At 42.0% G+C, this 21,952-nt stretch overlaps 1 protein-coding gene across 3 annotated transcripts in view; it reads left to right on the top strand.

Annotated features, from left to right (window-relative positions):
* The window catches only part of tnr (tenascin R), a 676,393-nt gene that overhangs the window by 527,401 nt on the left and 127,040 nt on the right, over positions 1–21,952 (top strand). For all 3 annotated transcript variants that reach the window (XM_008108947.3, XM_062979422.1, XM_062979423.1), the window contains exon 6: positions 17,020–17,496. In XM_008108947.3, coding sequence (XP_008107154.2) covers positions 17,020–17,496 — 477 coding nt within the window. The remainder of the gene's footprint in view (positions 1–17,019; positions 17,497–21,952) is intronic.

Raw genomic sequence — 21,952 nt, 5'->3', positions numbered from 1 at the left:
CCCATTTCTCAGCCTTCCCAGAGTTCTCCATCACACAGACTATTGAAGCTGAAAGTTCTGAAGCAAGAATTTTATGTCTAGATCAGCCTTCATTTTGAACCCAAGTATTCCTTTGTGTATGGAAAGTTCTTGCCAAGTTCTTGCTATGTCTGGGAGACAGAGATTTGAAGATGATTCAAAAACATTTGAGAAACACAGCACAAGAGACGATGATCCATTACAGAAGGCAGGTGTTAGAGAAATAGGTCCAAGGCAACCATAATACTGTCATTGCAGTTGCCGTTTTTAAATCCAGCTTTTTGCCTTTCTTGCAATGTTAAGGTTATTTTTAAAACTTGAATTTCACAAGCTACTGACTAAGGACTTCATCACATGGGGGAAATTCCCCATCGCAGAACACTTCGCTCATGCAGCCGTCTCATCTACTTCCGGTAGGCCTCATGTCGACTATGTCGGCAATGTCTACTATGAGCAAGAAATCTGAACACTAGAGACAACCCGTGTTCAGGTAGGAAATCATGGGGACAACGCAGGAGCATGCCGGAAAGATATGCTTTCCAGCAGGTAATGGGCAAGCAGGTGATGCAGGCGATGAGGTGCGCTGGGTGACGGATTCACCCCAGTGCCCTACGATTTGCCCCGCTGTCCTCCGCATCAAGGAACTCGATGTGATGAGGTTCCTAGAGTTCAAACACACTTTCTCTTTGCCCATCACTGTCTCAACAACTTCAATAGGTCAGCTGCTTGAACCAAAAACATTTGGTCTGTGATGTATTCCTTCTCAACTAAGGAGGTAACACCTGCATGTCTCTAAAAGGAACTGAAAATTTAGAAATACACTGTAAGAAAGTAAGGAATTCCATCCCCAATATACCTTAGCTACTGATATCAATGCATTGGAAGTAATTAGAATCAGAGTTGGAAGAGATCACAAGGGCCATCCAGCCCAACCTCCTGCTAGTTACAGGGATATCTCACGTGGGCCCTTCCACACAGCCATATAACTTAGAATATCAAGGCAGAAAATTCCACAATATCTGCTTTGAACTGGGTTATCTAAGTCTACACTGCCATATATTCCAGTTCAAAACAGAAAATGTGGGGTTTTGTTCAGCTGTGTGGAAGGGGCCTTAATAGAGTAGATGTGTTCCTGGCCATTAACAGAGGTAGTAATCACATGAAAAAAATAGGAAAAGGCATTCAAAAAATTAAAGTTCAACATGTTTCAGCCAAAAAAAGTTTCCAAAATTAATATATACATGTGAAATGCAATATCCTGGTCAGATAAGATTTGCATAAGTAAAGAAAAACATTGGGACCTTATAGAGACCCCCTGAAAACATCTTCCAAAATGAATCCAGGAGTGATTTTTCTTTCTTTGTTTGTTCTTATAAGTTACAGTTAGTTGGCTAAACTTCTTTATCCATGCTTGTTTAACATTCAGGGGGAGGTAGGGATACAGTCTTACCTGCTTTCACATTTTGTCTCCGTTTTGCTGTCACACATGTTAAAAGGGATTATTGAAGTACTTGCAGTTTAGTTTGTCTGTTGCAGGTAGCCACACCTGGCTACTAAGGGAGTGACATACTGCATTTCAGTACCAAAGGACTATTTCTCCAGCTCTCCCTTCACTTTTCCCAGTGCCAATGCTATTGAAAACTTCCAGATAGATAGAAGACAAAGGGGAAAAGACATTTCTTTGTTAAGATAAATAAGCCTGTATTTGTAAATAACTACTATCGAAAACTGCTTCATGAGATATTTCCCTACTTGTTGCAAGACCAAAGCAAAGCCACACCATAAAATTAAGCAACAACAGGACTAATGATCAAAATTGCATGACTTAGTGCGTCTCATGTAGAAAAATGAAATGATTTTACTTATTCTCGGGAGATTGCATAGGATTACAGTGCCACTGTCTGTAAAATTCCGACATGCATCTTTGCAGTTGTATATGTGCTTAAAATGCCCAGGAAGAGATCTATGCAGTCAGGAGGAATGCTATCAGCCAGATCTTTTATAATGAAAACAGACTATCTGCACAAGTTTTCATCTGAATAACAAAGAGCAAATCTTTGTGGAACTCACTATAAACCTTCCATCAAGTTTAGTCTTTCAAAAGACACGGTTCAGCTGGTCATCTTTTCAAATCTGCTCTTCAAAATCAAAGAAGCAGCATGTTTTTATAATAAGAAGGGGTTTAAAATGGTTTGTTGGTATAAATGAAACTTAGTCCCCAAAGAGAGAAGCAGAACATAGAAATATTTTATACCAGAGGGAATGTCACAAAAGAGAGAAGCATTCTTCAAAGACTCTCTGCTTGCTGGTTTGACCTGCTATTATGATGTGAAGACAGCCAGCAGGAGAACTGTGGCAGGATATTAAAATACATCCTCACTTCCACACTGGAAATTGGAGTTCCTGGACCACACAATCCACCTCCACAGCATCGATCTCATCAGACAAGGGTTTATATGGCAGCATATGTCGGTTCAGCAATAGCTCAGCCACGGAGCCCGCCAGCACCCATCCCACAACGTAATACTACTTCCAGCGGGGCTCCATGGCTAAACTATCATGGAACTGATGTATCCCATGTTGCACCAGCAACAATTGGAGGAAGTCAGGCAGTCAACACTTCCCCCCGTGGGATGGGGTTATTGGTGAGTCTGGCAATGCGGGTCGTGGGTTGACAGGTTCCTCATGCTCCCCAATGGGCACCACCAGATTCACCACGATCTGAGGCAATTCCGGCAGTCTATATGATAAGGTGAAAAGTCAGCTCCTGAATCACAGGGAAGGAGAACTCCTTTTCGCTGGCAAGAGTGTGCAGTAGTGTTTGCTGAAACAACTTTTGTTAAAGGATGAAAATATTTCCACGTCAGATGAAAAAGGTTGCAATTTGTAGTTCCCAAAACATTTCCTACTTCAGTTTTCCATTCTTATTGACCACTCTAGTTCAGATCTTTCCAAACATTCTTTTAATATTGGTGACAGATATTTTTTAAGATATGCATTGTTTTGTAATTCAGTTTTAGTAACAAACCAGAATTTAAAGCAACCCCTAATAAGAGATATAGACACATACATAAATTGTAATAACAAAATGTATGGGGATGCCACATATCTCGTGAAAACCTTTTATTTATATTTTTAATATATAATTTGTAGTTATTTCACATAAACTCCAAGGTTCCTTGTTACATTTGTGTGACACACCTACATACTGCAACCAACATACTAACGTGTCGTTAAACACAGTTTGGAAAGCTCTGCTCTAATTCATGCTATCAGTACAGATATATTTGACCTAATTTATATCCTGTGCCTTTAAATTATTTCTAATGTATGGCAACCGTGAGATAAACCTATCACAGGTTTTCTTGGCAAGCTTTCTTCAAAGGCTGCAAAATTCACACTGCAAAATTATATCAGTTTGATACCACATTAATTGTTGTGGACGTAGCTAGTTTTGTGAATTACCCTTCCCTGTTCTTCAGAGAGCTCTGGTTCCACAACAAACTACAAATCTCAGAATTCAATAGGAGCGTTAGCAAATTTGTGTCAAACTGCTATGATACTGCAGTGTGGATGGTGTCTGAGGCCCCTTCCACGCTGCCATATAAAATCCAGATTATCTGCTTTGGACTGGATTATATGGCAGTGTAGAGTCATATGATCCAGTTCAAAGCAGATAATGTTGATTATCTACTTTGATAATCTGGATTATATGGCAGTGTAGAAGGGGCCTGAGAGAGTGTGTAACTTGCTCCATGTCACCCAGTGGATTTCCATGACTGAGCAGAAATTTAAACCTTGCTATCTCAGAGTCATAGTCCAACACTGTTATACCATTTCAGCTCCCTTTCTCTAAATGTTTATGGAAAAATCAGTGGCAACCCCACAACCTTATTTGCTCCATACATATATTGAGAGGCAAGAGCACAGTCTGTTCAAAGGGCTCTTATTCAAAGTATGGAAAGGGAATGGAAAAAATCTCAGTCTAAAAATGTAGTTGTCACCCGGGGAACACAGAGGACCCTTCTAAGTAAAAGCCACGACCTTAAACTACTGACAATATAGCTCTCTTTCTACCAAGCCAATGTTGGCTTCTGAGTCAGTCTCCCACAAGAAGAAAAAAAAAGCAGCAAGGAAAGATGGAATGGCTTTGCCACCTTCCCTGCCACAATTCTCACCTTCTTACCCAAGCTACCAATTATGCTCAGAAGTGTTGAGCAAGATAATACTATTGTACATTTTGAGTCCTTGAGTGAAACCTGGAGAGGTCTCCTGCACACTGAACAGTTGTAGAAGAGAGAATCTCAGCAGATCTTGCTTCCTTGTCAGCAGCCTGTTATGTCCCATGGCCGGTGGGCTTAATTAATTCCAGTGGATTCACATTTTTAATTTTTTTTTCCATTGCCTAATATTCAGACTGAGCTTGAAAGACATTCCTGCTGGATCAAATCCCAGTCCGCACCAAGATGCCAATCCCCACCATTAGATAGATATGTGTAAGCTAATTAAAATTAGTGCTTCAGAACCTGTGTTGATACATCAGATCAAAACACCATGCAAAATTGAAGCTCTAGAGCAAATCTTTATTTAGAGAATATATCTCCTCCTGGGTCATCATGCCACTAAAATTCATCAGATGAGAGTGGCTGAACAGTAGGTTCAGGTCCCTAAGAGAAGCAACAACACACTCTACCCCAAAGTCTTTCTCACATATGTGTGTGTCAAAGTCTGTCTGCATCACAAATGTTGTTGCTAGGTGAAATGGCCCTCTGTGTTGTCACTGGGAAAGAAGGGTGACAAGTATAGAATCATAGAATAGTAGAGTTGGAAGAGACCACATGGGTACAATTCTGGTAAAGCATGAGCCGGCTTTTGGTGGGGGCCCCAATCCATTTTTAGCAGCCTCACAAATGCGGGAACGCAGATATCTATTTTCACTCTGGGGGTGCCGAAAGATCTGTTTTCTATTGACCCGTTATGGGGCGGGGGGAGGGCTTCCCAGACTCCTCTTCAATATCATTTTAGGCATTTAAGCTGTTTGTTTCTACTCTAGAGGAGAGACACTCAGTTTGCAGGCAGGCGCGTGTGCTTCTTATCTGTTTCTACCCTAGAGAAGAGGTGGCACACACTTTAAGGAGGCTTCCTGTTTAAAACTGTTTTTCTATTCTAGAGGAGAGGTGCTCGGCTGCAGGCAGGTGCATGCTTTAAGTAAGATTCTTGTTCTTAAAGCTGTTTTTTCTACTCTAGAGGAGAGGTGCTCGGCTGCAGGCAGGTGCATACTTTAAGTAAGCTTCTTGTTCTTAAAGCCTTTTTTCTACTCTAGAGGAGAGGCGCTCAGCCACAGAAAAAGCAGGCACGCATGCTTTCTCAGTCTTAACAGCACCAGCACACCACACACCTTTCCAAGAGGCATTTTAAGGAGGCCCAGGGAAGAGCTATGATCTGTAGTTCAGTAGAGCTATTCTCCCTGGACTACCTTAAAAATCCCCTCACTTGTCTGCAAGGCTGCAATCTCCTTTCTGCTTTGGGTTTTGCTTCCTTAAAGTTGTTTCTACTTTCTACTCTAAGGGGGGGGGGGGTAGGTTTCTCTTTTTGTTTTCTGGAATTACTATTATTAATAATTATTATATTTTAGAAGTATTTTCTGAAGGAGAGGAAGGGAAGGAGAAAAAGAAGATAAAAGGTGACTCTCCATCTCCAAGCCCCCAAACTCATGACAGAGTGGGGTCAGGGTACGTGCTGGGTGGGTTTCTTCAAACACCATCAATCATCTTCTCCAGCACCCTGATGAATTGGTTGCAATTGTCTGCCACACCAATTCCTCTGTTCAGTGTTAGACTCAAAGACATCTCTAGTCTAAAGTCCAAACATTTATTTAATATCTACAAACATATTTACAAAGCATAGTAAAAGCCATCACCCTGAGCTGGCATTCTTCTATAGCTTCTTGCCTCGGCAAGCACAGCTCAACACTCACAGAGATAAGAAAGCACATTCCTCAGTCCGAAGGAAGTTCCCGGTCTCCAAGGCCGGAAATCATGCCTGATAGGTCAACAGCAGTCACAACAGGCTGTTAGTCAAAACTAGCCTGCTGTTAACTGTTTCATTGCTGAAACACACACTCTTGCACAACAGCAGAAAAAACACTTGATTTACATTTCATACACATACAACCATAATCCAACAACTTACACACCCCACCCACCATCCCTCAGGTCCCCAACTCCCAGTCAGTCCCACTAAATAAAAAATCAGGAAAATAAAGAAAAATCAAAAATATTAAACTGTGATGCCAAATAGAGGAGAAGGAGCCAAGACTGGCTCCTGCTTGCTTTTGTGTCAGGTGGGTTTTCATACTTTCATACATGCTTCCAAAGTACTGAAAGTACAAAAGGAAATGGAGGAAACAGAGGAACTGAAATCCACACACAAACCTAGTGACAAGTGTATGAGAGTAAGAGAGGAAAGAGCCACAAAGAGAACCATGTTGAGCTGGAGATGGGAACAGGGGGAAGGGATGAAAGAGAAAAAGAAGAAGAAAGGTGCAAGGGAGGGGCAGAAGGAAGGAAAGAAGGGAGGAGGGAGGGAGGGAGGGAAGAAAAGGTGTGAGGAGAAGGAAAGAGAAAGGAAAAATGTAAGTAGGGAGACAGCCGCCCTTCTGACACTGGGCAACGGCATGTATATACCCTTGTTATTAATATAGTTAAATTACTGCCTATTGCAAGCTCTGGAATCTGAGATGGAGCGACAATATCTCTGATAAATGACCATTCAGCTCTTGCTTAAATACTCCCAGCAAAGGAAAGTGCATCACTTCTTGAGATATCTTGTTTTACTGCTCTCACTCATAGTCCATTTATCTTAATATACAGTCAACCTCTTCCATCCTTCAATTTCCACCCAGTAGTTCTCCTGCCCTCTGAAACAACTGGGAACATGTCTGCTCCATCTTCTGTGTGACAGGCGCCTCAGATATACTAAGACCATAATGGTATCATCTCTTAATCTTCTGTTCTCCAATCTAAACAGATCGAATACTTTCAAGCATTTCTTTTGGGACTTCATTCTCAGACCCCCTTCTCTCACAGCCATTCTTCTCTACACATGCTCTAATTTGTCAATGGTCTTCTTAAAAAGCAGTACTCAGAAGGTACTCCAATGCAGCCTGAATGGTGGGATGGGAAATAATTATTACTTCCTGAAACCTGGACCCTGTGTTTCTGCAACATTTTGCAAAACCTACGATAGTTATATCACACTGCTTCTTCATTTTCAGCTTGTCACCTATGAAGGCAACTAGAGCTATTTCATATCTATCATTGCTGTATGTCTTCAAGTCATTTCTGACTTATGGCAACCCTAAGGCAATCCTGTCATGGAGTTCCTTGACAGGATTTGTTCGAATAAGTGTTTGTCATTGTCTTCCTCTGCAGCTGAGGGAAGTGCCTAAGGTTAACCAGTGGATTTCCATGACTGAGCAGGGATTGAAACTGTGGTCCCCAGAGACATAGGTAGGATCTACACTGCCCTATATCCCAGGATCTGATTCTAGATTATCTGCTTTGAACTGAGTTATATGAATGTACACTGCCGCACCCAAAGTGACCTATTTAAGGTGAAATTAGGTGTCAAACAGGGATGTGTTATTGCCCCAATCTTATTTTCCGTCTTCATTGCTATGATACTTCATCTTGTTGATGGGAAGCTATTTAACCTCAGCAGACTGAAAGCCAAAACCAAGGTCACAACAACATCTGTTATAGAACTCCAATAAGCTGATGATAATGTAGTCTGTGCGCATTCAGAAGATCTACAATCCACTCTAAACATTTTGCTGAAGCATACGCTTGGCCTCTCATTGAACATCAAAAAAACTAAAGTGCTCTTCCAGCAGTCATCAGCCAATCCCTCTGCAATGACAGAAATACAGCTTAATGGTGCAACATTAGAAAATGTTGACCATTTCCACTACCTTGGCAGCCACCTCTCCACAAAAGTCAGCATTAACATTGAAATACAACACCTCCTGAGCTCTACAAGTGCAGCATTTCTCTGAATGGAGCAGAGAGTTTTTGAGGATCAGGACATTTGTAGGGATACCAAGGTGCTTGTTTATAAAGCTATTGTCCTCCCATCCCTGCTGTACGCCTGTGAAACATGGACTGTCTACAGACGTCACACCTCACTCCTGGAGCGATTCCATCAGTGTTGCCTCCGAAAAATCCTGCAAATCTCTTGGGAAGACAGGCGGACAAATGTCAACGTGCTGAAAGAAGCAAAGACTACCAGCATTGAAGCAATGCGCCTATGCCATCAACTCCGCTGGACTGGCCACATTGTCCGAATGCCTGATCACCATCTCCCAAAGCAGTTACTATACTCTCAAGAACGGGAAACATAATGTTGGTGGACAGGAAAAGAAATGTAAAAATGGGCTCAAAGCCAACCTTAAAAACTGTGGCATAAACACAGAGAACTGGGAAGCCCTGGCCCTTGAGCGCTCTAACTGGAGGTCAGCTGTGACCAGCAGTGCTGCAAAATTTGAAGAGGCACGAATAGAAGGCTTAAGGGAGAAACGTGCCAAGAGGAAGGTGCGTCAAGCCAACCCTGACCGGGACAACCTTCCGTCTGGAAACCGCTGTCTTCACTGCGGAAGAACATGCTAGTCAAGCATAGGTCTCCACAACCACTTACACTCCTACCGCCGCCAAGACACTACACTTGGAGGGCCATCATCCTCAGGCTATGAGGGATCGCCTTAGTAAGTAAAACACTGCCAGATAATCTGGGATAAGCAGATTATCTGGGATCAGATCCTGGGATATAGGGCAATATAGATCCAGCCATTATCCATCACTTAAACCACTACACCATGCTGATTCTCTTTCACATCTACTGCTGCCAAATCAGTTTCCCACATTATTCACCTGTGCAATTGGTTTCTTGCCCTCAGGATATTATCTCTCCTAATTCTTATCTTCTTAGGTTTTTTTACTGCTGTAAATATTGATCCTGTCTTTTACTTGTCAAAGGGGGATTCTTCATTTGCATTATCACCCCTTCCAATAGTACACTGAGATGGATGAGTGCCTACTATCTGGAAGTGAATTCAGACTTCCCAGAAGTAAGGCAACAGAAATGCTCAAAGTACTCCCTAGATATGCAGGAAAAATGTGAATAGTTTCCCCAGAGGTTTGTCAAAATTCTTTGTGCTTTCCTCTAGTGATAAGACAGTAATCCACCTCATTATCTGCAGAGGGATGCAGTGGAGAACAAAGGAGGACTCCCTTCCTGCCTTCACTTTAACTTTTGGGAAGAAGAAACATAATGCCACCCAGTGTGTTAACAAACCATCTTTTCTATTCATTTCTGTAGCCTGCTTTCACTTCACCCCTGGAAAGAGGGGGAAAAAATTCTTAAAGAAACAGAAGTTGGATGAAATATATGCATCTAGCCATTTATTCAAGAGTTCACAGCCGCATGGCAGTGCCCTGTCTGGCTTCTCTGCAGTTGTAATGTTCAACTGGGCTGCCGTGATTCACGTTGGGATAGATGGGGAAATAGAAGCTGTGTTGTCGAAGGCTTTCATGGCCAGGATCACAGGGTTGTTGTATGTCTTTCAGGCTGTGTGGCCATGTTCCAGAAGTATTCTCTCCTGACGTTTCGCCCCCAGGCAAGGGACAAAACATTTCCAATGCCAATTAGGGTGATTAACTGAAACATTAATGCTGGCTCCCAGTGACAAAGAACTCTTGCCACACCTTGGACTATACACAGATATATATTATTTCCTTTCCTTACTTAATTTATCCATACCTCACAACCTCTGAGGATGCCTGCCATAGATGTGGGCGAAACGTCAGGAGAGAATACTTCTGGAACATGGTCACACAGCCCGAAAGACATACAACAACCCCGAAAAAGAAGCTGCTTGCAGAATTAAGCTAGGAAACTCTGGCCCTGCCATATAAAATCCAGATGTTCTGCTTTGAACTGAACTACATGGCAGTGTAGACTCATATAATCCAGTTCAAAGCAGATAATATAGCAGTGTGGAAGGGGCTTCAGTCCCCTATCTGAAACCAGTTATTTAAGATCAGACAATTTAAAGGCACTTTGAAATCCTTCCTCATAAAACACATTAAAAATCCAGTACACTTAAAAAGGCTGTGGTTTGCCTATACTTGGAAGGTATCTGGTACATAGCAGTACTGTGTGTTCATTTGTAATTTTTAATGGTGTGGGTGGAAGAGAATTACAAATCCCAAATGGTCTAAGGATCTGATTGCTTTTAGGATTTATGGAACATAAATTAAGTCAAGCTTCAGAATATCAGCTTTGCAGGGGGTAGAAGAGAAAGTGGGGCCGTTGAGGCCCAACATCACCTGGGAGTCAGGATTATGATTAGAAGTACAGTATATGGGCCATATCTATCTGTACTATATGGAGGTGGGGTGCAAGAAGGAGGATAGGAACTTCCTCTTCCCAGTGTAAACAGAAATGTGATCAGATCTGGGGCTGTATTTTTAGCTTTCTGTTTAGCATTAGATGGTATCACAGAGGACAGCTCTAGGAGAGTGAGAAAGAATGAAGGTGCATTTCTAATATTCTCCTGAATTGAACTCTCTACGCTTCTACACTGATACTAATCCAGTTTGGAACTGTTTGGAGAGAAAAAAAATGATAGTTAAGAGTGGAGGTAATCTATTACTCCTACCAGGGGTCAATTTAGCCCCATGCTGCCCTTTGACAGTCCCTGCTTAGGATTCTTTTCTGCGCCTCAGCAGGGGAAGGTGTCCACAATGTGCTCCATACTTTGCGGAGTAAATTTTGCTGTGAATCTGGGATATACTTTGGGCCTCATCACATTAGGGATTTTTAGCATCCTAGGATTCTTCCAGGACACTTGGAGGATGGAGCCTGCCAAATGCTATCAGACAATGCACAGCTACTTCTGGCGGGGCTCCATCCTTCCAGGATCTTGCAAGCATCCTAGGACGCTGAAAAGATAACCCGGGAGGCTTCCCATGTTCTCATACAACCTTATCATAAAGGCCAGGCAAAGCAACCTGCTTTGCCTGGCTTCCGGAGTGGAAAGAACCACGGGGTGAATCTATTGCTCCACATGCAGCTTTCTCTCACAACACTTTCCCCATTATATGGGGAAGGTGTTGCCCTCCCAGGGAGGCCCCTGCTAGCTCCATTGGAGCCAGAGCAACATGGGATGCCTCCCATGTTGTCTGAGGGAAGTAACATAATCTGATGGCTATAGTGGGGTTCCGTCCCTGAAGCTGGCTCAAAGCATCCTAGGCAGCTTATTTGGAGCTGTGTGACAAGGTAGATAGAGAAGAATGGGGCTAGCGAGGAGGGAAACTGGGTAGTGATGCTTCCCTCCATGGGATGGGCAAGTTAGAGATGCAGGTGATGTGGGGCATGGGGTTACGGGCACACACTGTTACCCGTAAATTGGACCTCAATGTGATGAGGTCCTCAAATCTGTTCCAGTGCTTTATATGACTTCACTCAAACTTCGGTGCAAGTTTTTAAAATATTCTGTATCTCCTGTAATGCATGCCATAATAAAAATTGGCATTTGATGGCTGTAATAGTTTCACGTCATCTTGAAAACAAATTATAGTATCAACTAGCTTTGCCCGGCCACGCGTTGCTGTGGCTTATGGGAATCCTTTGTTGGCCAGGTGGAATAGCCTTTCAGTCTCAAAGCCTGGCTGTTTTCTGGGGTAGCTGGAGCTTTTTGTTGTATGAACGTAGAGGCATGGATGAGGGGTTGTGCTGCCAAGTTTAGTGTTTCTGGGATGTGTAGTTTTGTTGTTTTGTCCTAGACCGAAATTTCATTACCCTTTTATATATATAGATGTATACGAGGGAGCTGCGGTGGTGCAATGGGTTAAACCCTTGTGCCGGCTGAACTGCTGACCTGAAGATCAGAAGGTCGGAGGTTAGAATCCACGAGGAAGGTGTGAGCTCCCATCTGTCAGCCACAGCTTCCCATGTGGGAACATGAGAAAAAGCTCCCACAGGATGATAACACATCTGGGCATCTCCTGGGCAACGTCTCTGTAGATGGCGGATTCTCTCACACCTATAAGATCCTTATCATCAGAGCCGGCCCTAGGTATTTTTCAAGTGTAGGCAAACAGAATTTTGGCATCTCCCCCCAAACCAATCACTGAAAAATAAAAGCGTTGGATAAGCGAAAATGTTGGATAATAAGGAGGGATTAAGGAAAAGCCTATTAAACATCAAATTACATTAAGATTTACAAATTAAGCACCAAAACATCATGTTTTACAAGAAATCAACAGAAAAAGCAGTCTCGACTGCGCCCCCGTATGTTTTGCGCCCCAAGCGACTGCTTAATTTGCCTCATTGTAGGACCAACTCTGCTTATCATGGGACTGTATTTTGACAGCAAAGAGGATTTGTTCCCATTACCAATAACAACATACATTCCCTTCTGGTGTCACGCCTCTAATTCAATATAATAATATTGTAATGTGCTATTTTGATTGTCTGTTCCCTTCCTTGGGAATATGGAGACTTTTTGTAAAATAGGTGCACACGCAAATAGAGTGGAGCAAAAGCATTCATCCTCATCAAAGTGGCAGGCAATTCTTAGCTTTTGCAAAATGGAAGAAAGACTGCTGGGTTGCTCAGATTTTGAGCAAAAAAATAGCCACCTCCCCTTGGAAGCAATGATATTTTGGAGAAATGTTTGTCCTTCCTGAAAAGGTACATTTTGCTGTAAAGCATACAAAGAATTGCCAAAGCCTAAAGATCTGGCATAAAACCCTCAGTATAGTTTTTATTCAGGAAAATGTAAAGAAGGAATCAGTTTTTTGCACAGCCAGTTACAATTTCAGGCCTGCATCACATTCCTGCAACACACTCATGATACAGTTTGAAAACTCACCCTCCCCACGAACCCTCCAAGCCTCCTGGGTCCTCCTGCCCATTCCTTTCCCATTTATCAGAATCTGGCAGCAGCTCCTGCAAGGTTTTGGAGGCTTTTTATGAAGCTGTATTTGTCCTGTGTTGCTTCCTTGAATATGGCAATGGCAATAGTCCAAGCACCACAGGCCTTGGGAAATTTCATTTTCCAGGGTGACTCGGCATGGACATTCAGTGGCCTGGAAAGTACAAGTCCAATGGTTGCTTGTGCCTGCAGTGCTATTGAGCATGTTTATGACAGTTTTCTCTGACATAAAAACTCCTGGGACACAAAGTTTCTTATGTTTATTTCAATGAATTGGATTTCTCAGACTTCCCACCACCAACAGTCATCTATTCTAGTATTTTAAGCACAAAAAAGAGAAGGGGAGATAACACAGAGAAAACTTACTTTAAAATTTGAGCTACGGATGAACCCAGAGCAGTAGCTCTCAATTTATAATATAAGAAGCCATTATAAGCTGGCCAGGTTTATATTATGACAGGAAATATGAAAACATGGGTGACGAGTTAGTTCTGAAAATCAAAACTGGGATGCACAAATTATTCTAATATTAAACCGATAGAGAAATTAATATGAGCCAATAATGTTGAATTTTCAAAATTCATAAGTGTTACCTCAAAACTAGCCAATCTGGAACAATTTAAAGTAAGCCCTGGTTAGTTTGGGAACTTCCCTTTCAACTGCAGTAGTAAAAGAAAAAAACCTATATACCCTATATCGTCATGATGAAAGGCAACTTCCAGTAGGTAGTTGAGATTTTAACCCTGTACCTAATTTTGCTCTGTAATAAGATACTCCAGAGTTTTTGCAAACTTGGACTTTGCAGCCATCTGAATCAGGTCCATTTCAGCCCATTTCATTGTCTACATGCTCATTACTGACATCACTTATCCCATGTGTTAGGGATTCCTCTTCTTCAGAAGAGGAAGGGGAGCAGAAAAGTGTTCATGAATCTGAAGGGGAGTCGGAATCTGAGTAGGAGATTTTGCAAGTACCCACATTTCAGGAGAGGCAAAAGGAAACAGAGCAGAGATGTCGTTAAGCTAGAATAGCTGCCAGAAATGCAGCTGAGTAATTGGGAACCGCCCTAGCAGCTGTGAGGGAACTCAGGACTATAAAGCGGAAGCAGGTGCAGTCAGCTTTTGCTGGTAACAAACTGACTCTAAAGCCTAAGCCTTCGCTCCCCTTGTGCCTGCTTCGAGTCTGCATCTGGAAAACTGCTCCTAAGGATTTATTGCTGTTTCTTTGTCTGAAGTAAGACTGCTACTTGATTTGGGAATTGATCAGAGACTTAAGAATTGTGTTTGCCCTTAGACTTCTTTGCTTTCTTTTGCATTACACCACTGAGTGTGTTGTTCTTTATGTTTTGCTGAAGTAAAGCAGTTTTCATTTACTTACCACGTTGTTTTAAGGCTGTTCTTGAAAGACAAAACAGGACACCATGTTGATAAGTGCAGGAATCATCTGTGTATCCCCAACACTGCTCCTAGCCAGCTTTGGAGTTCCATGCACATCCTTGCCATCATGGTCACATCTACTGATGTCAAAATAGTTTGCTTGCACTATCAGTAAGAAGGATGGAGCTTTTCTACCTCTTCCTTGCTGATTGCAGAGGTGCCCACTACATTTCTGAGAGACACAACATGCAATGGATAGGTGCTCACAGGGAGCTCTGCCACAATGCATGGACCTCGGGATGGGCCAACCAGAACACAGACTGGATCATGTGGACACATGACCTTGCATTCATCAGATATATGCTGGGACAATCTGGAGCACAAAAGACCCAGATTTATCTGCCCCATGTAGATGTACCCATAGACTCTTCAACACTAGTTCGCCAAGCACAATGGGGATTAAGACACATTATTCTCCAAGGTGCTAAGGCCATATACTGGTATGCTGGTATCTATGTTTCCCAAGTCCACTAATGCATAGTACGTAGCAAAAGCAATGTTCCAAGTCCAAGAAGTTCTGCAAAAATGCAGTTTTCTTAAGCTATCTTAAGCTATTTGACTTCATCAAAAACTGGTTTTCCTGTGTTACTGCATACTTTATTTTAAGACTAACGACCTCATCACATTGATCCTTGGCAGCAGGGTGATTCACCAGCTTTCATAGTGAATCAGCGGGGCAGTGAGGCTATCCCTGCACCCCACCTTGCCCACACAATGCTTCCCCACCACACATGGGGAAGTGTCACCATGCAGCTTCCCCCCCGCACTGGCCTCACTGCTCCTTATGGAACATGAAAAGCTTGCACCACAATTGTTGTATGGAATGACTGTGCATTGTGTGATGGGTGGTGTGGGGCTCCGTATAACAGCTGTGCTCCAAGCATCCTGTGATGCTTACAGCCTGGATGTGATAAAGTCCTCAGACCCATGGAGTCCATCAAATGACACAAAAGTACTTCCTGTTGGTTCCCCGTAGAACTTAGTTTCTAAAGTTTGTAGAAACTGAGATTTTTGAAGCCGGGGAACAATTGATTCCAAAGCTCTTCATTCTCGTAGAAATGACTAAAGATGCTTATTTTAAGGTTGAATGGAAACTGTCGGATTTCTCCATTTTAGAGGGGTTTAGTGACATGAAAGTGTAGGTGATCTTGTGGACAGTATGCTAATGCTCCTTCAGATGGTGTGGATCCTACTGAAAAAAAGTGTTTTAAAAGGGCACCTTAATTCTTAAATTAAAAGTGTTGAGGGCAAATGACCTCAGGGAAAGCAGTGTCTCAAAAAGGATGCCTGTTTTTAAAAGTGTGCTGGTATCCTTGAAATGGGAGGAGACATTGCCTGCCCGTGTGATGGGAATTAAGCGGGTAGTTGAGCTAGAAGCAGGAGGAGGTGATCTTGTGTGATGGGGTGCATAAATTCTCAGTCTCCTTTAAAGACAGAAGCCCATGAAATGCTGTAAAACCATGCAAAAAAAGATGATTTCCTCGCTTCCCACCCCCAAATAGGATGAGGTCCTAAGTCTTTATTAGGAGAACAAATGCCATTCAGAATCACATATCCCACCATTCTGACAGCTAGGATGCTGTCCTTAGAGCCTTCTAGGTGCAGCTCTCCAGGGAGGAAATGCAAGTTTTACTCAAAGGCATTCAGAAATGCCTTTCTGCTGATCTGCCATTTCTTCCAGGTAAGAAATAGGTAAGTGCTTAGGAAAAAGTCTGGAGGCACAGAACAGAGTTATAGGAAAAATTATGGAGAATTGGAAAGGGGAGGTATGCATACACATGCACCATAAGGTAAAGGTTTCCCCTGACGTTAAGTCCAGTCATGTCTGACTCTGGGGGTTGGTGCTCACCTCCATTTCTAAGCCGAAGAGCTGGCGTTGTCCATAGACATCTCCAAGGTCATGTGGCCGGCATGACTGCATGGAGTGCCGTTACCTTCCTGCCGGAGCGGTACCTATTGATCTACTCACATTTGCATGTTTTCAAACTGCTAGGTTGGCAGGAGCTGGGACTAACAGTAGGCTCTCATTCCGCTCCCGGGATTTGAACCTAGGACCTTTTGGTCTGCAAGTTCAGCAGCTCAGCGCTTTAACACACTGTGCCGTCAGAGGCCCCAGTGCACCATACTTCAATTTTATGCGGTTGTCAGCATGGTTCGGTCCCTTGCTCATGAGGACCAAGGATAGGCTACCCTGGCACTAACCGTGGCAGGCAGCAAGAGTGCTCGAGATAGCATGAGGCAGTCGACTTTTGCTCCCATTTTCATTCTAGGCTGTTGATCAATACAATGCAACTTTGGGAGCACTATCGAATATTGAAAATGGCTTGAAACAGCTTTACAGCATGAGGGAAAGAAAAATTGAACAAATGGGAGGCATTAGGGGCAAAGGCCGTAGTATTAGGGCTGTGATAGCCACCCAAGGAAGATAGTGGCATACTGGTCCTAATATGGCCCATTTTCAATATGGAGAGACTATTGCCCACATTCGAGATATTCTAAGGATTAATATGGTGAATCATACAGAACATGCAATGTGTGAACAATAATGTTTTTATCTCACTTTTCCAGGGCAGCTGGATTACTTCCCCCACTGCAGTGGCCATGGAAACTTTAGCCTGGAATCCTGTGGCTGCATTTGCAATGAAGGCTGGACTGGGAAGAACTGTTCAGAGCCGCTCTGCCCCATAGGCTGCTCCAGCCGAGGCGTGTGTGTGGATGGCCAATGCATCTGCGATGGCGATTATAGTGGGGAGGATTGCTCCGAGGCACGCTGCTCTACCGACTGCAGTTTCCGGGGACTCTGTGTGGACGGAGAATGCATCTGTGAAGAGGGCTTTGCTGGTGAAGACTGCAGTGAACTCAGATGTCCTGCGGACTGCTCAGGGAAGGGAAAGTGTGCCAACGGGACTTGCATCTGCCAGGAGGGGTATGTGGGGGAAGACTGTGGGCAGCTGAGATGCCTTAATGCCTGCAGTGGACGTGGATCCTGCCAGGAAGGCCTATGCTCTTGTGAGGAGGGCTACCAGGGCCAAGACTGCTCAGCAGGTAAGCTGGGATTTTGATATTAAGGTACATGTGCTCAGAGACCCGGGAACAGGCTGTATTTCCTGACAAGTGACCCTGCTAAATCACAGTCTCCACTTTGCCTTGCTGGAGATTTTGGGGATGTCTTTCTCAAAATGTAGTTTCTGTATGAGCAACAAAATAGACTGCTGTAGTTTTCCTTCAGTCGCCCTTAATTTACCACACTGGCCAACACACATTCTAGTGCCTCAAATATTAGCCCTGTTTCTGGGTATATTTGACCCAGTGGCTCCAAAAACAGCTCTAGTTTTGAGATATAGAACACAGGACATCTACCAGTTGCCATCTGCTTGCCATAGAAAACCATAATAACCATATCTAGGAAGTTAGAGCGGACGTGTTCTATCCAATGCAATTTTCTGAATCAGCACCCCAAATAACCCCAGTAATAAGCTTAAAAACCAAGACACCAAGATTATATTTATATATATACAGTAGAGTCTCACTTATCCAACACTCGCTTATCCAACGTTCTGGATTATCCAACGCATTTTTGTAGTCAATGTTTTCAATACATCATGATATTTTGATGCTAAATTCGTAAATACAGTAATTACTACATAGAATAACTGCGTATTGAACTACTTTTTCTGTCAAATTTGTTGTATAACATGATGTTTTGGTGCTTAATTTGTAAAATCATAACCTAATTTGATGTTTAATAGGCTTTTCCTTAATGCCTCCTTATTATCCAACATATTCACTTATCCAACGTTCTGCCGGCCAGTTTATGTTGGATAAGTGAGATTCTACTGTATATATATACACACACACACACACACACAGTAGAGTCTCACTTATCCAACATAAATGGGCCGGCAGAACGTTGGATAAGCCAAAATGTTGGATAATAAGGAGGGATTAAGGAAAACGTATTAAACATCAAATTACGTTATGATGTTACAAATTAAGCACCAAAACATCATGTTTTACAACAAATCAACAGAAAAAGCAGTTCAATACATGGTAATGTTATGTAGTAATTATTACTGTACAGTAGAATCTCACTTATCCAACATAAACTGGCCGGCAGAACGTTGGATAAGTGAATATGTTGGATAATAAGGAGGCATTAAGGAAAAGCCTATTAAACATCAAATTAGGTTATGATTTTACAAATTAAGCACCAAAACATCATGTTATACAACAAATTTGACAGAAAAAGTAGTTCAATACGCAGTTATTCTATGTAGTAATTACTGTATTTACGAATTTAGCATCAAAATATCACGATGTATTGAAAACATTGACTACAAAAATGCGTTGGATAATCCAGAACGTTGGATAAGCGAGTGTTGGATAAGTGAGACTCTACTGTATTTGCGAATTTAGCACCAAAGCATCGCAATGTATTCAAAACATTGACTACTAAACATTGGCTACTAACAAATTGACTACAAATAAAGATAGAATTGCATAAAATGAACTTACACTAACAACATTGTCAGAAATTAAATCCATAAAAAGTTCAGTCCTTGCTGCCTAGAGAAACAGCTTTGGATCTGAGCGGGAGCCAGACTGCGTTGGATAATCCAGAACGCTGGATAAATGAATGTTGGATAAGTGAGATTCTACTGTATATATATGGATGGTCTAGCTGTGTTACTATTTATCTAAACCGTAAAGCTTTTTGCTGAAGGTGTTGTATCAACAGCATTAGCACATCCAGACCTAGTCTGAAATTAGACATTCTATTACTTTTTTAAGGAGACTGTCACAGCCAGAGCACTCAGACACTCTGATAGCAGAATTAGCACAGTAGAGATGCCTGTGATTTATGTTCACTCTGGTTTTTAAATGAACTGACCTCATTTCCACTTCCTAGACTTATACACCAGCTGTGATGAGGTAATATTTTGGTTTATGCACTATTTTGTACTGAAGTGTGTACAAAAGGCATGGTTAAGATCTATGTATAAAGAAAAAAGGTTCAAAAATGTATTTGTGTAATTTCCAGACAGCCAGTTTTTTTAGTTCGCAGACTGACACAGAAATAGAAAGAAAAGAACCCATGCAAAATTAACAGAGGGAAGAAGGAAACCGATTCTTTCACCAATAATGAAACATAGTCAATTACATTATGAATGGCTACAGAACTTGTGCAGAATTAAGAGGAAGAAGATGTAGATTGATCCTCTTACCAATAGTGAAACGTAGGTAATGGCAGTATAAATGGCTATGGAATAAAGAGGAAAGGCAGTCTTAGCAGTACATAATAGTTAAGGAACATGAGCAGGACTCTCTATATGGGGAAAAAGGATTTTAACACAAATATAGAAGTGTGAGCTATATCAGTAAGATCTTATAGGGATATTAACCAATTGTCTTTTTTTTTTACTCTGCCTTTTTTCTTAATCAGTCTACTTACTGAAATACACCTGGATGTCAACAACACTTCAGTATAATTCACTAAACAAAGTTTGCCCCTGAAGTTACATGTACCCCTAAAACTATTTTTGACAGCCTCCAAGCCTCCAAACTAATAGGAACTGCCTTGTTTCTGGCAATTTATCTTTTAAATTGGTTGGAGGGGCTTCAGTGCTGGTTAATATTAGAATACAATCCCTTTCTTCAAAGACAGAAGAGGATTTTTGGCTATATATAATATTACTTTTTGTTGGTGCTTTGAGGAGTCTGTTAAGCTCCATGGGCTTTGTTGGTACAGTAGAGTCTCACTTATCCAAGCTAAACGGACCGGCAGAAACTTGGATAAGCGAATATCTTGGATAATAAGGAGGGATTAAGGAAAAGCCTATTAAACATCAAATTAGGTTATGATTTTACAAATTAAGCCCCAAAACATCATGTTATACAACAAATTTGACAGAAAAGGTAGTTCAATATGCAGTAATGTTATGTTTTAATTACTGTATTTACGAATTTAGCACCAAAATATCACAATATATTGAAAACATTGACTACAAAAATGGCTTGGATAATCCAGAGGCTTGGATAAGTGAGACTCTACTGTATTTTGTCCAATCTATGAAGCTCTCATGGATTCTGGACCCAGATTTGCTACCATGCAGGAGGAACTAGAAGGTGTATTATAATGTTTATTTTATTGAACAAAAGTTAACACTCATTAGTAAAGGTGACGGCCACCTATAATATTTTAAGCCCCTATATAGCAATATACTAAAAGAACCTTAACAAACAAATCCTAGGATTCTCACCGGAAGTAGCTATGAATCATGCAGACAGCTAGGCTTTTATTCTGCATGAGTCTGGGAGAGTTGGCTAATGTAGTCAAGTTCACAAAGGACAACTGCTGCAGCCTCTGCTAGCTTGTGTTGTTCCCCAGCACTGAGGCACTTGTTTACCCAGCACCACACCAGAGGCCAGTATTCCAATAATAAAATGTTTATTAAAGAGAGAATATAAAAGGGAGGAAGGGTTACATCCAAAAGTGACAGTCAGGATATAACTTGCAATACTGTATATGAATTAAGCCAGAGTTCAATAAAATGATTTCAAAAATGCCAAGGAAACATCTCAGCAGTATAGAAATAATCCAAGGTAAATTCCATGAACATGAACACAGGAATCTCTCCAAGGCAAACTCTTCGAAGGTACATAGGCAAAGACAGGAACATAAAACAAGCATCTTGACATTGCAAGAACCAGGAACTTGGAAACTTAGAAACATGAACAGAAGACTGTTTCCCCTTTAGCAATGTTGTCTCCTCTGAAATACTTGAAACAGAAGCACCTAATTTAAGCCTGGCCGGTTTCCCATGAAATCATGTCTAAGGCACCTGGACCTCAAGGCCTTATCTTAGAGGCACTGGGAAGATCTAGTTTGCCTACTTTTCACGCCCTGCATTCTGAGATCTAACATACACTCTCTTGAGACCTCCTCACCCTTCCCGTCTTCCCAAGACCCTTTCTCCAGAGAAATGACAGCTTCACTTTTCCCAGTTGCTAAGGAATGATCTAAAGTATGCAAAGCATCAGACAGGTCAGCCTGACCTGTCTGCAATTCTCCCTGAGCACTCTCTGATTCTCCCTGAACACTTTCAGACATTCATTTTGAAACCCCTCATCCTCAGAATCCTCTGGCTCTTGCCAGACTACAACAGCTTGTTTTTTCTATCTCCCATCTTGACTATACATTGATGTTGCTTGACCACAGAAGTCTTGGGTCCCATCTACACCATCAAATAATGTAGTTAAAACTGCATTATATGGTCAGTGTAGACTTATATAATGCAGATTGTGTCAGAGCGCGCGGTTTGGATAAACACACATGCAGCGGAAGATCAACGAAGAATCTCTGGCACCAATAACGAGGCTGAAGCCTGTTTGGCTTTCTACAAAAGATTTACTAACAAACGGAAAACTCTCAAGACGATATATACATACAGAGTGTAGAGAGGCAGAGAGCAGAGGGCAGAGGGCAGAGAAGGGAACAGAT

Source organism: Anolis carolinensis, chromosome 4, assembly GCF_035594765.1.
Source record: "Anolis carolinensis isolate JA03-04 chromosome 4, rAnoCar3.1.pri, whole genome shotgun sequence".
NCBI lineage: Eukaryota > Metazoa > Chordata > Lepidosauria > Squamata > Dactyloidae > Anolis > Anolis carolinensis.
This window is presented reverse-complemented; position numbering and strand designations above follow the sequence as displayed.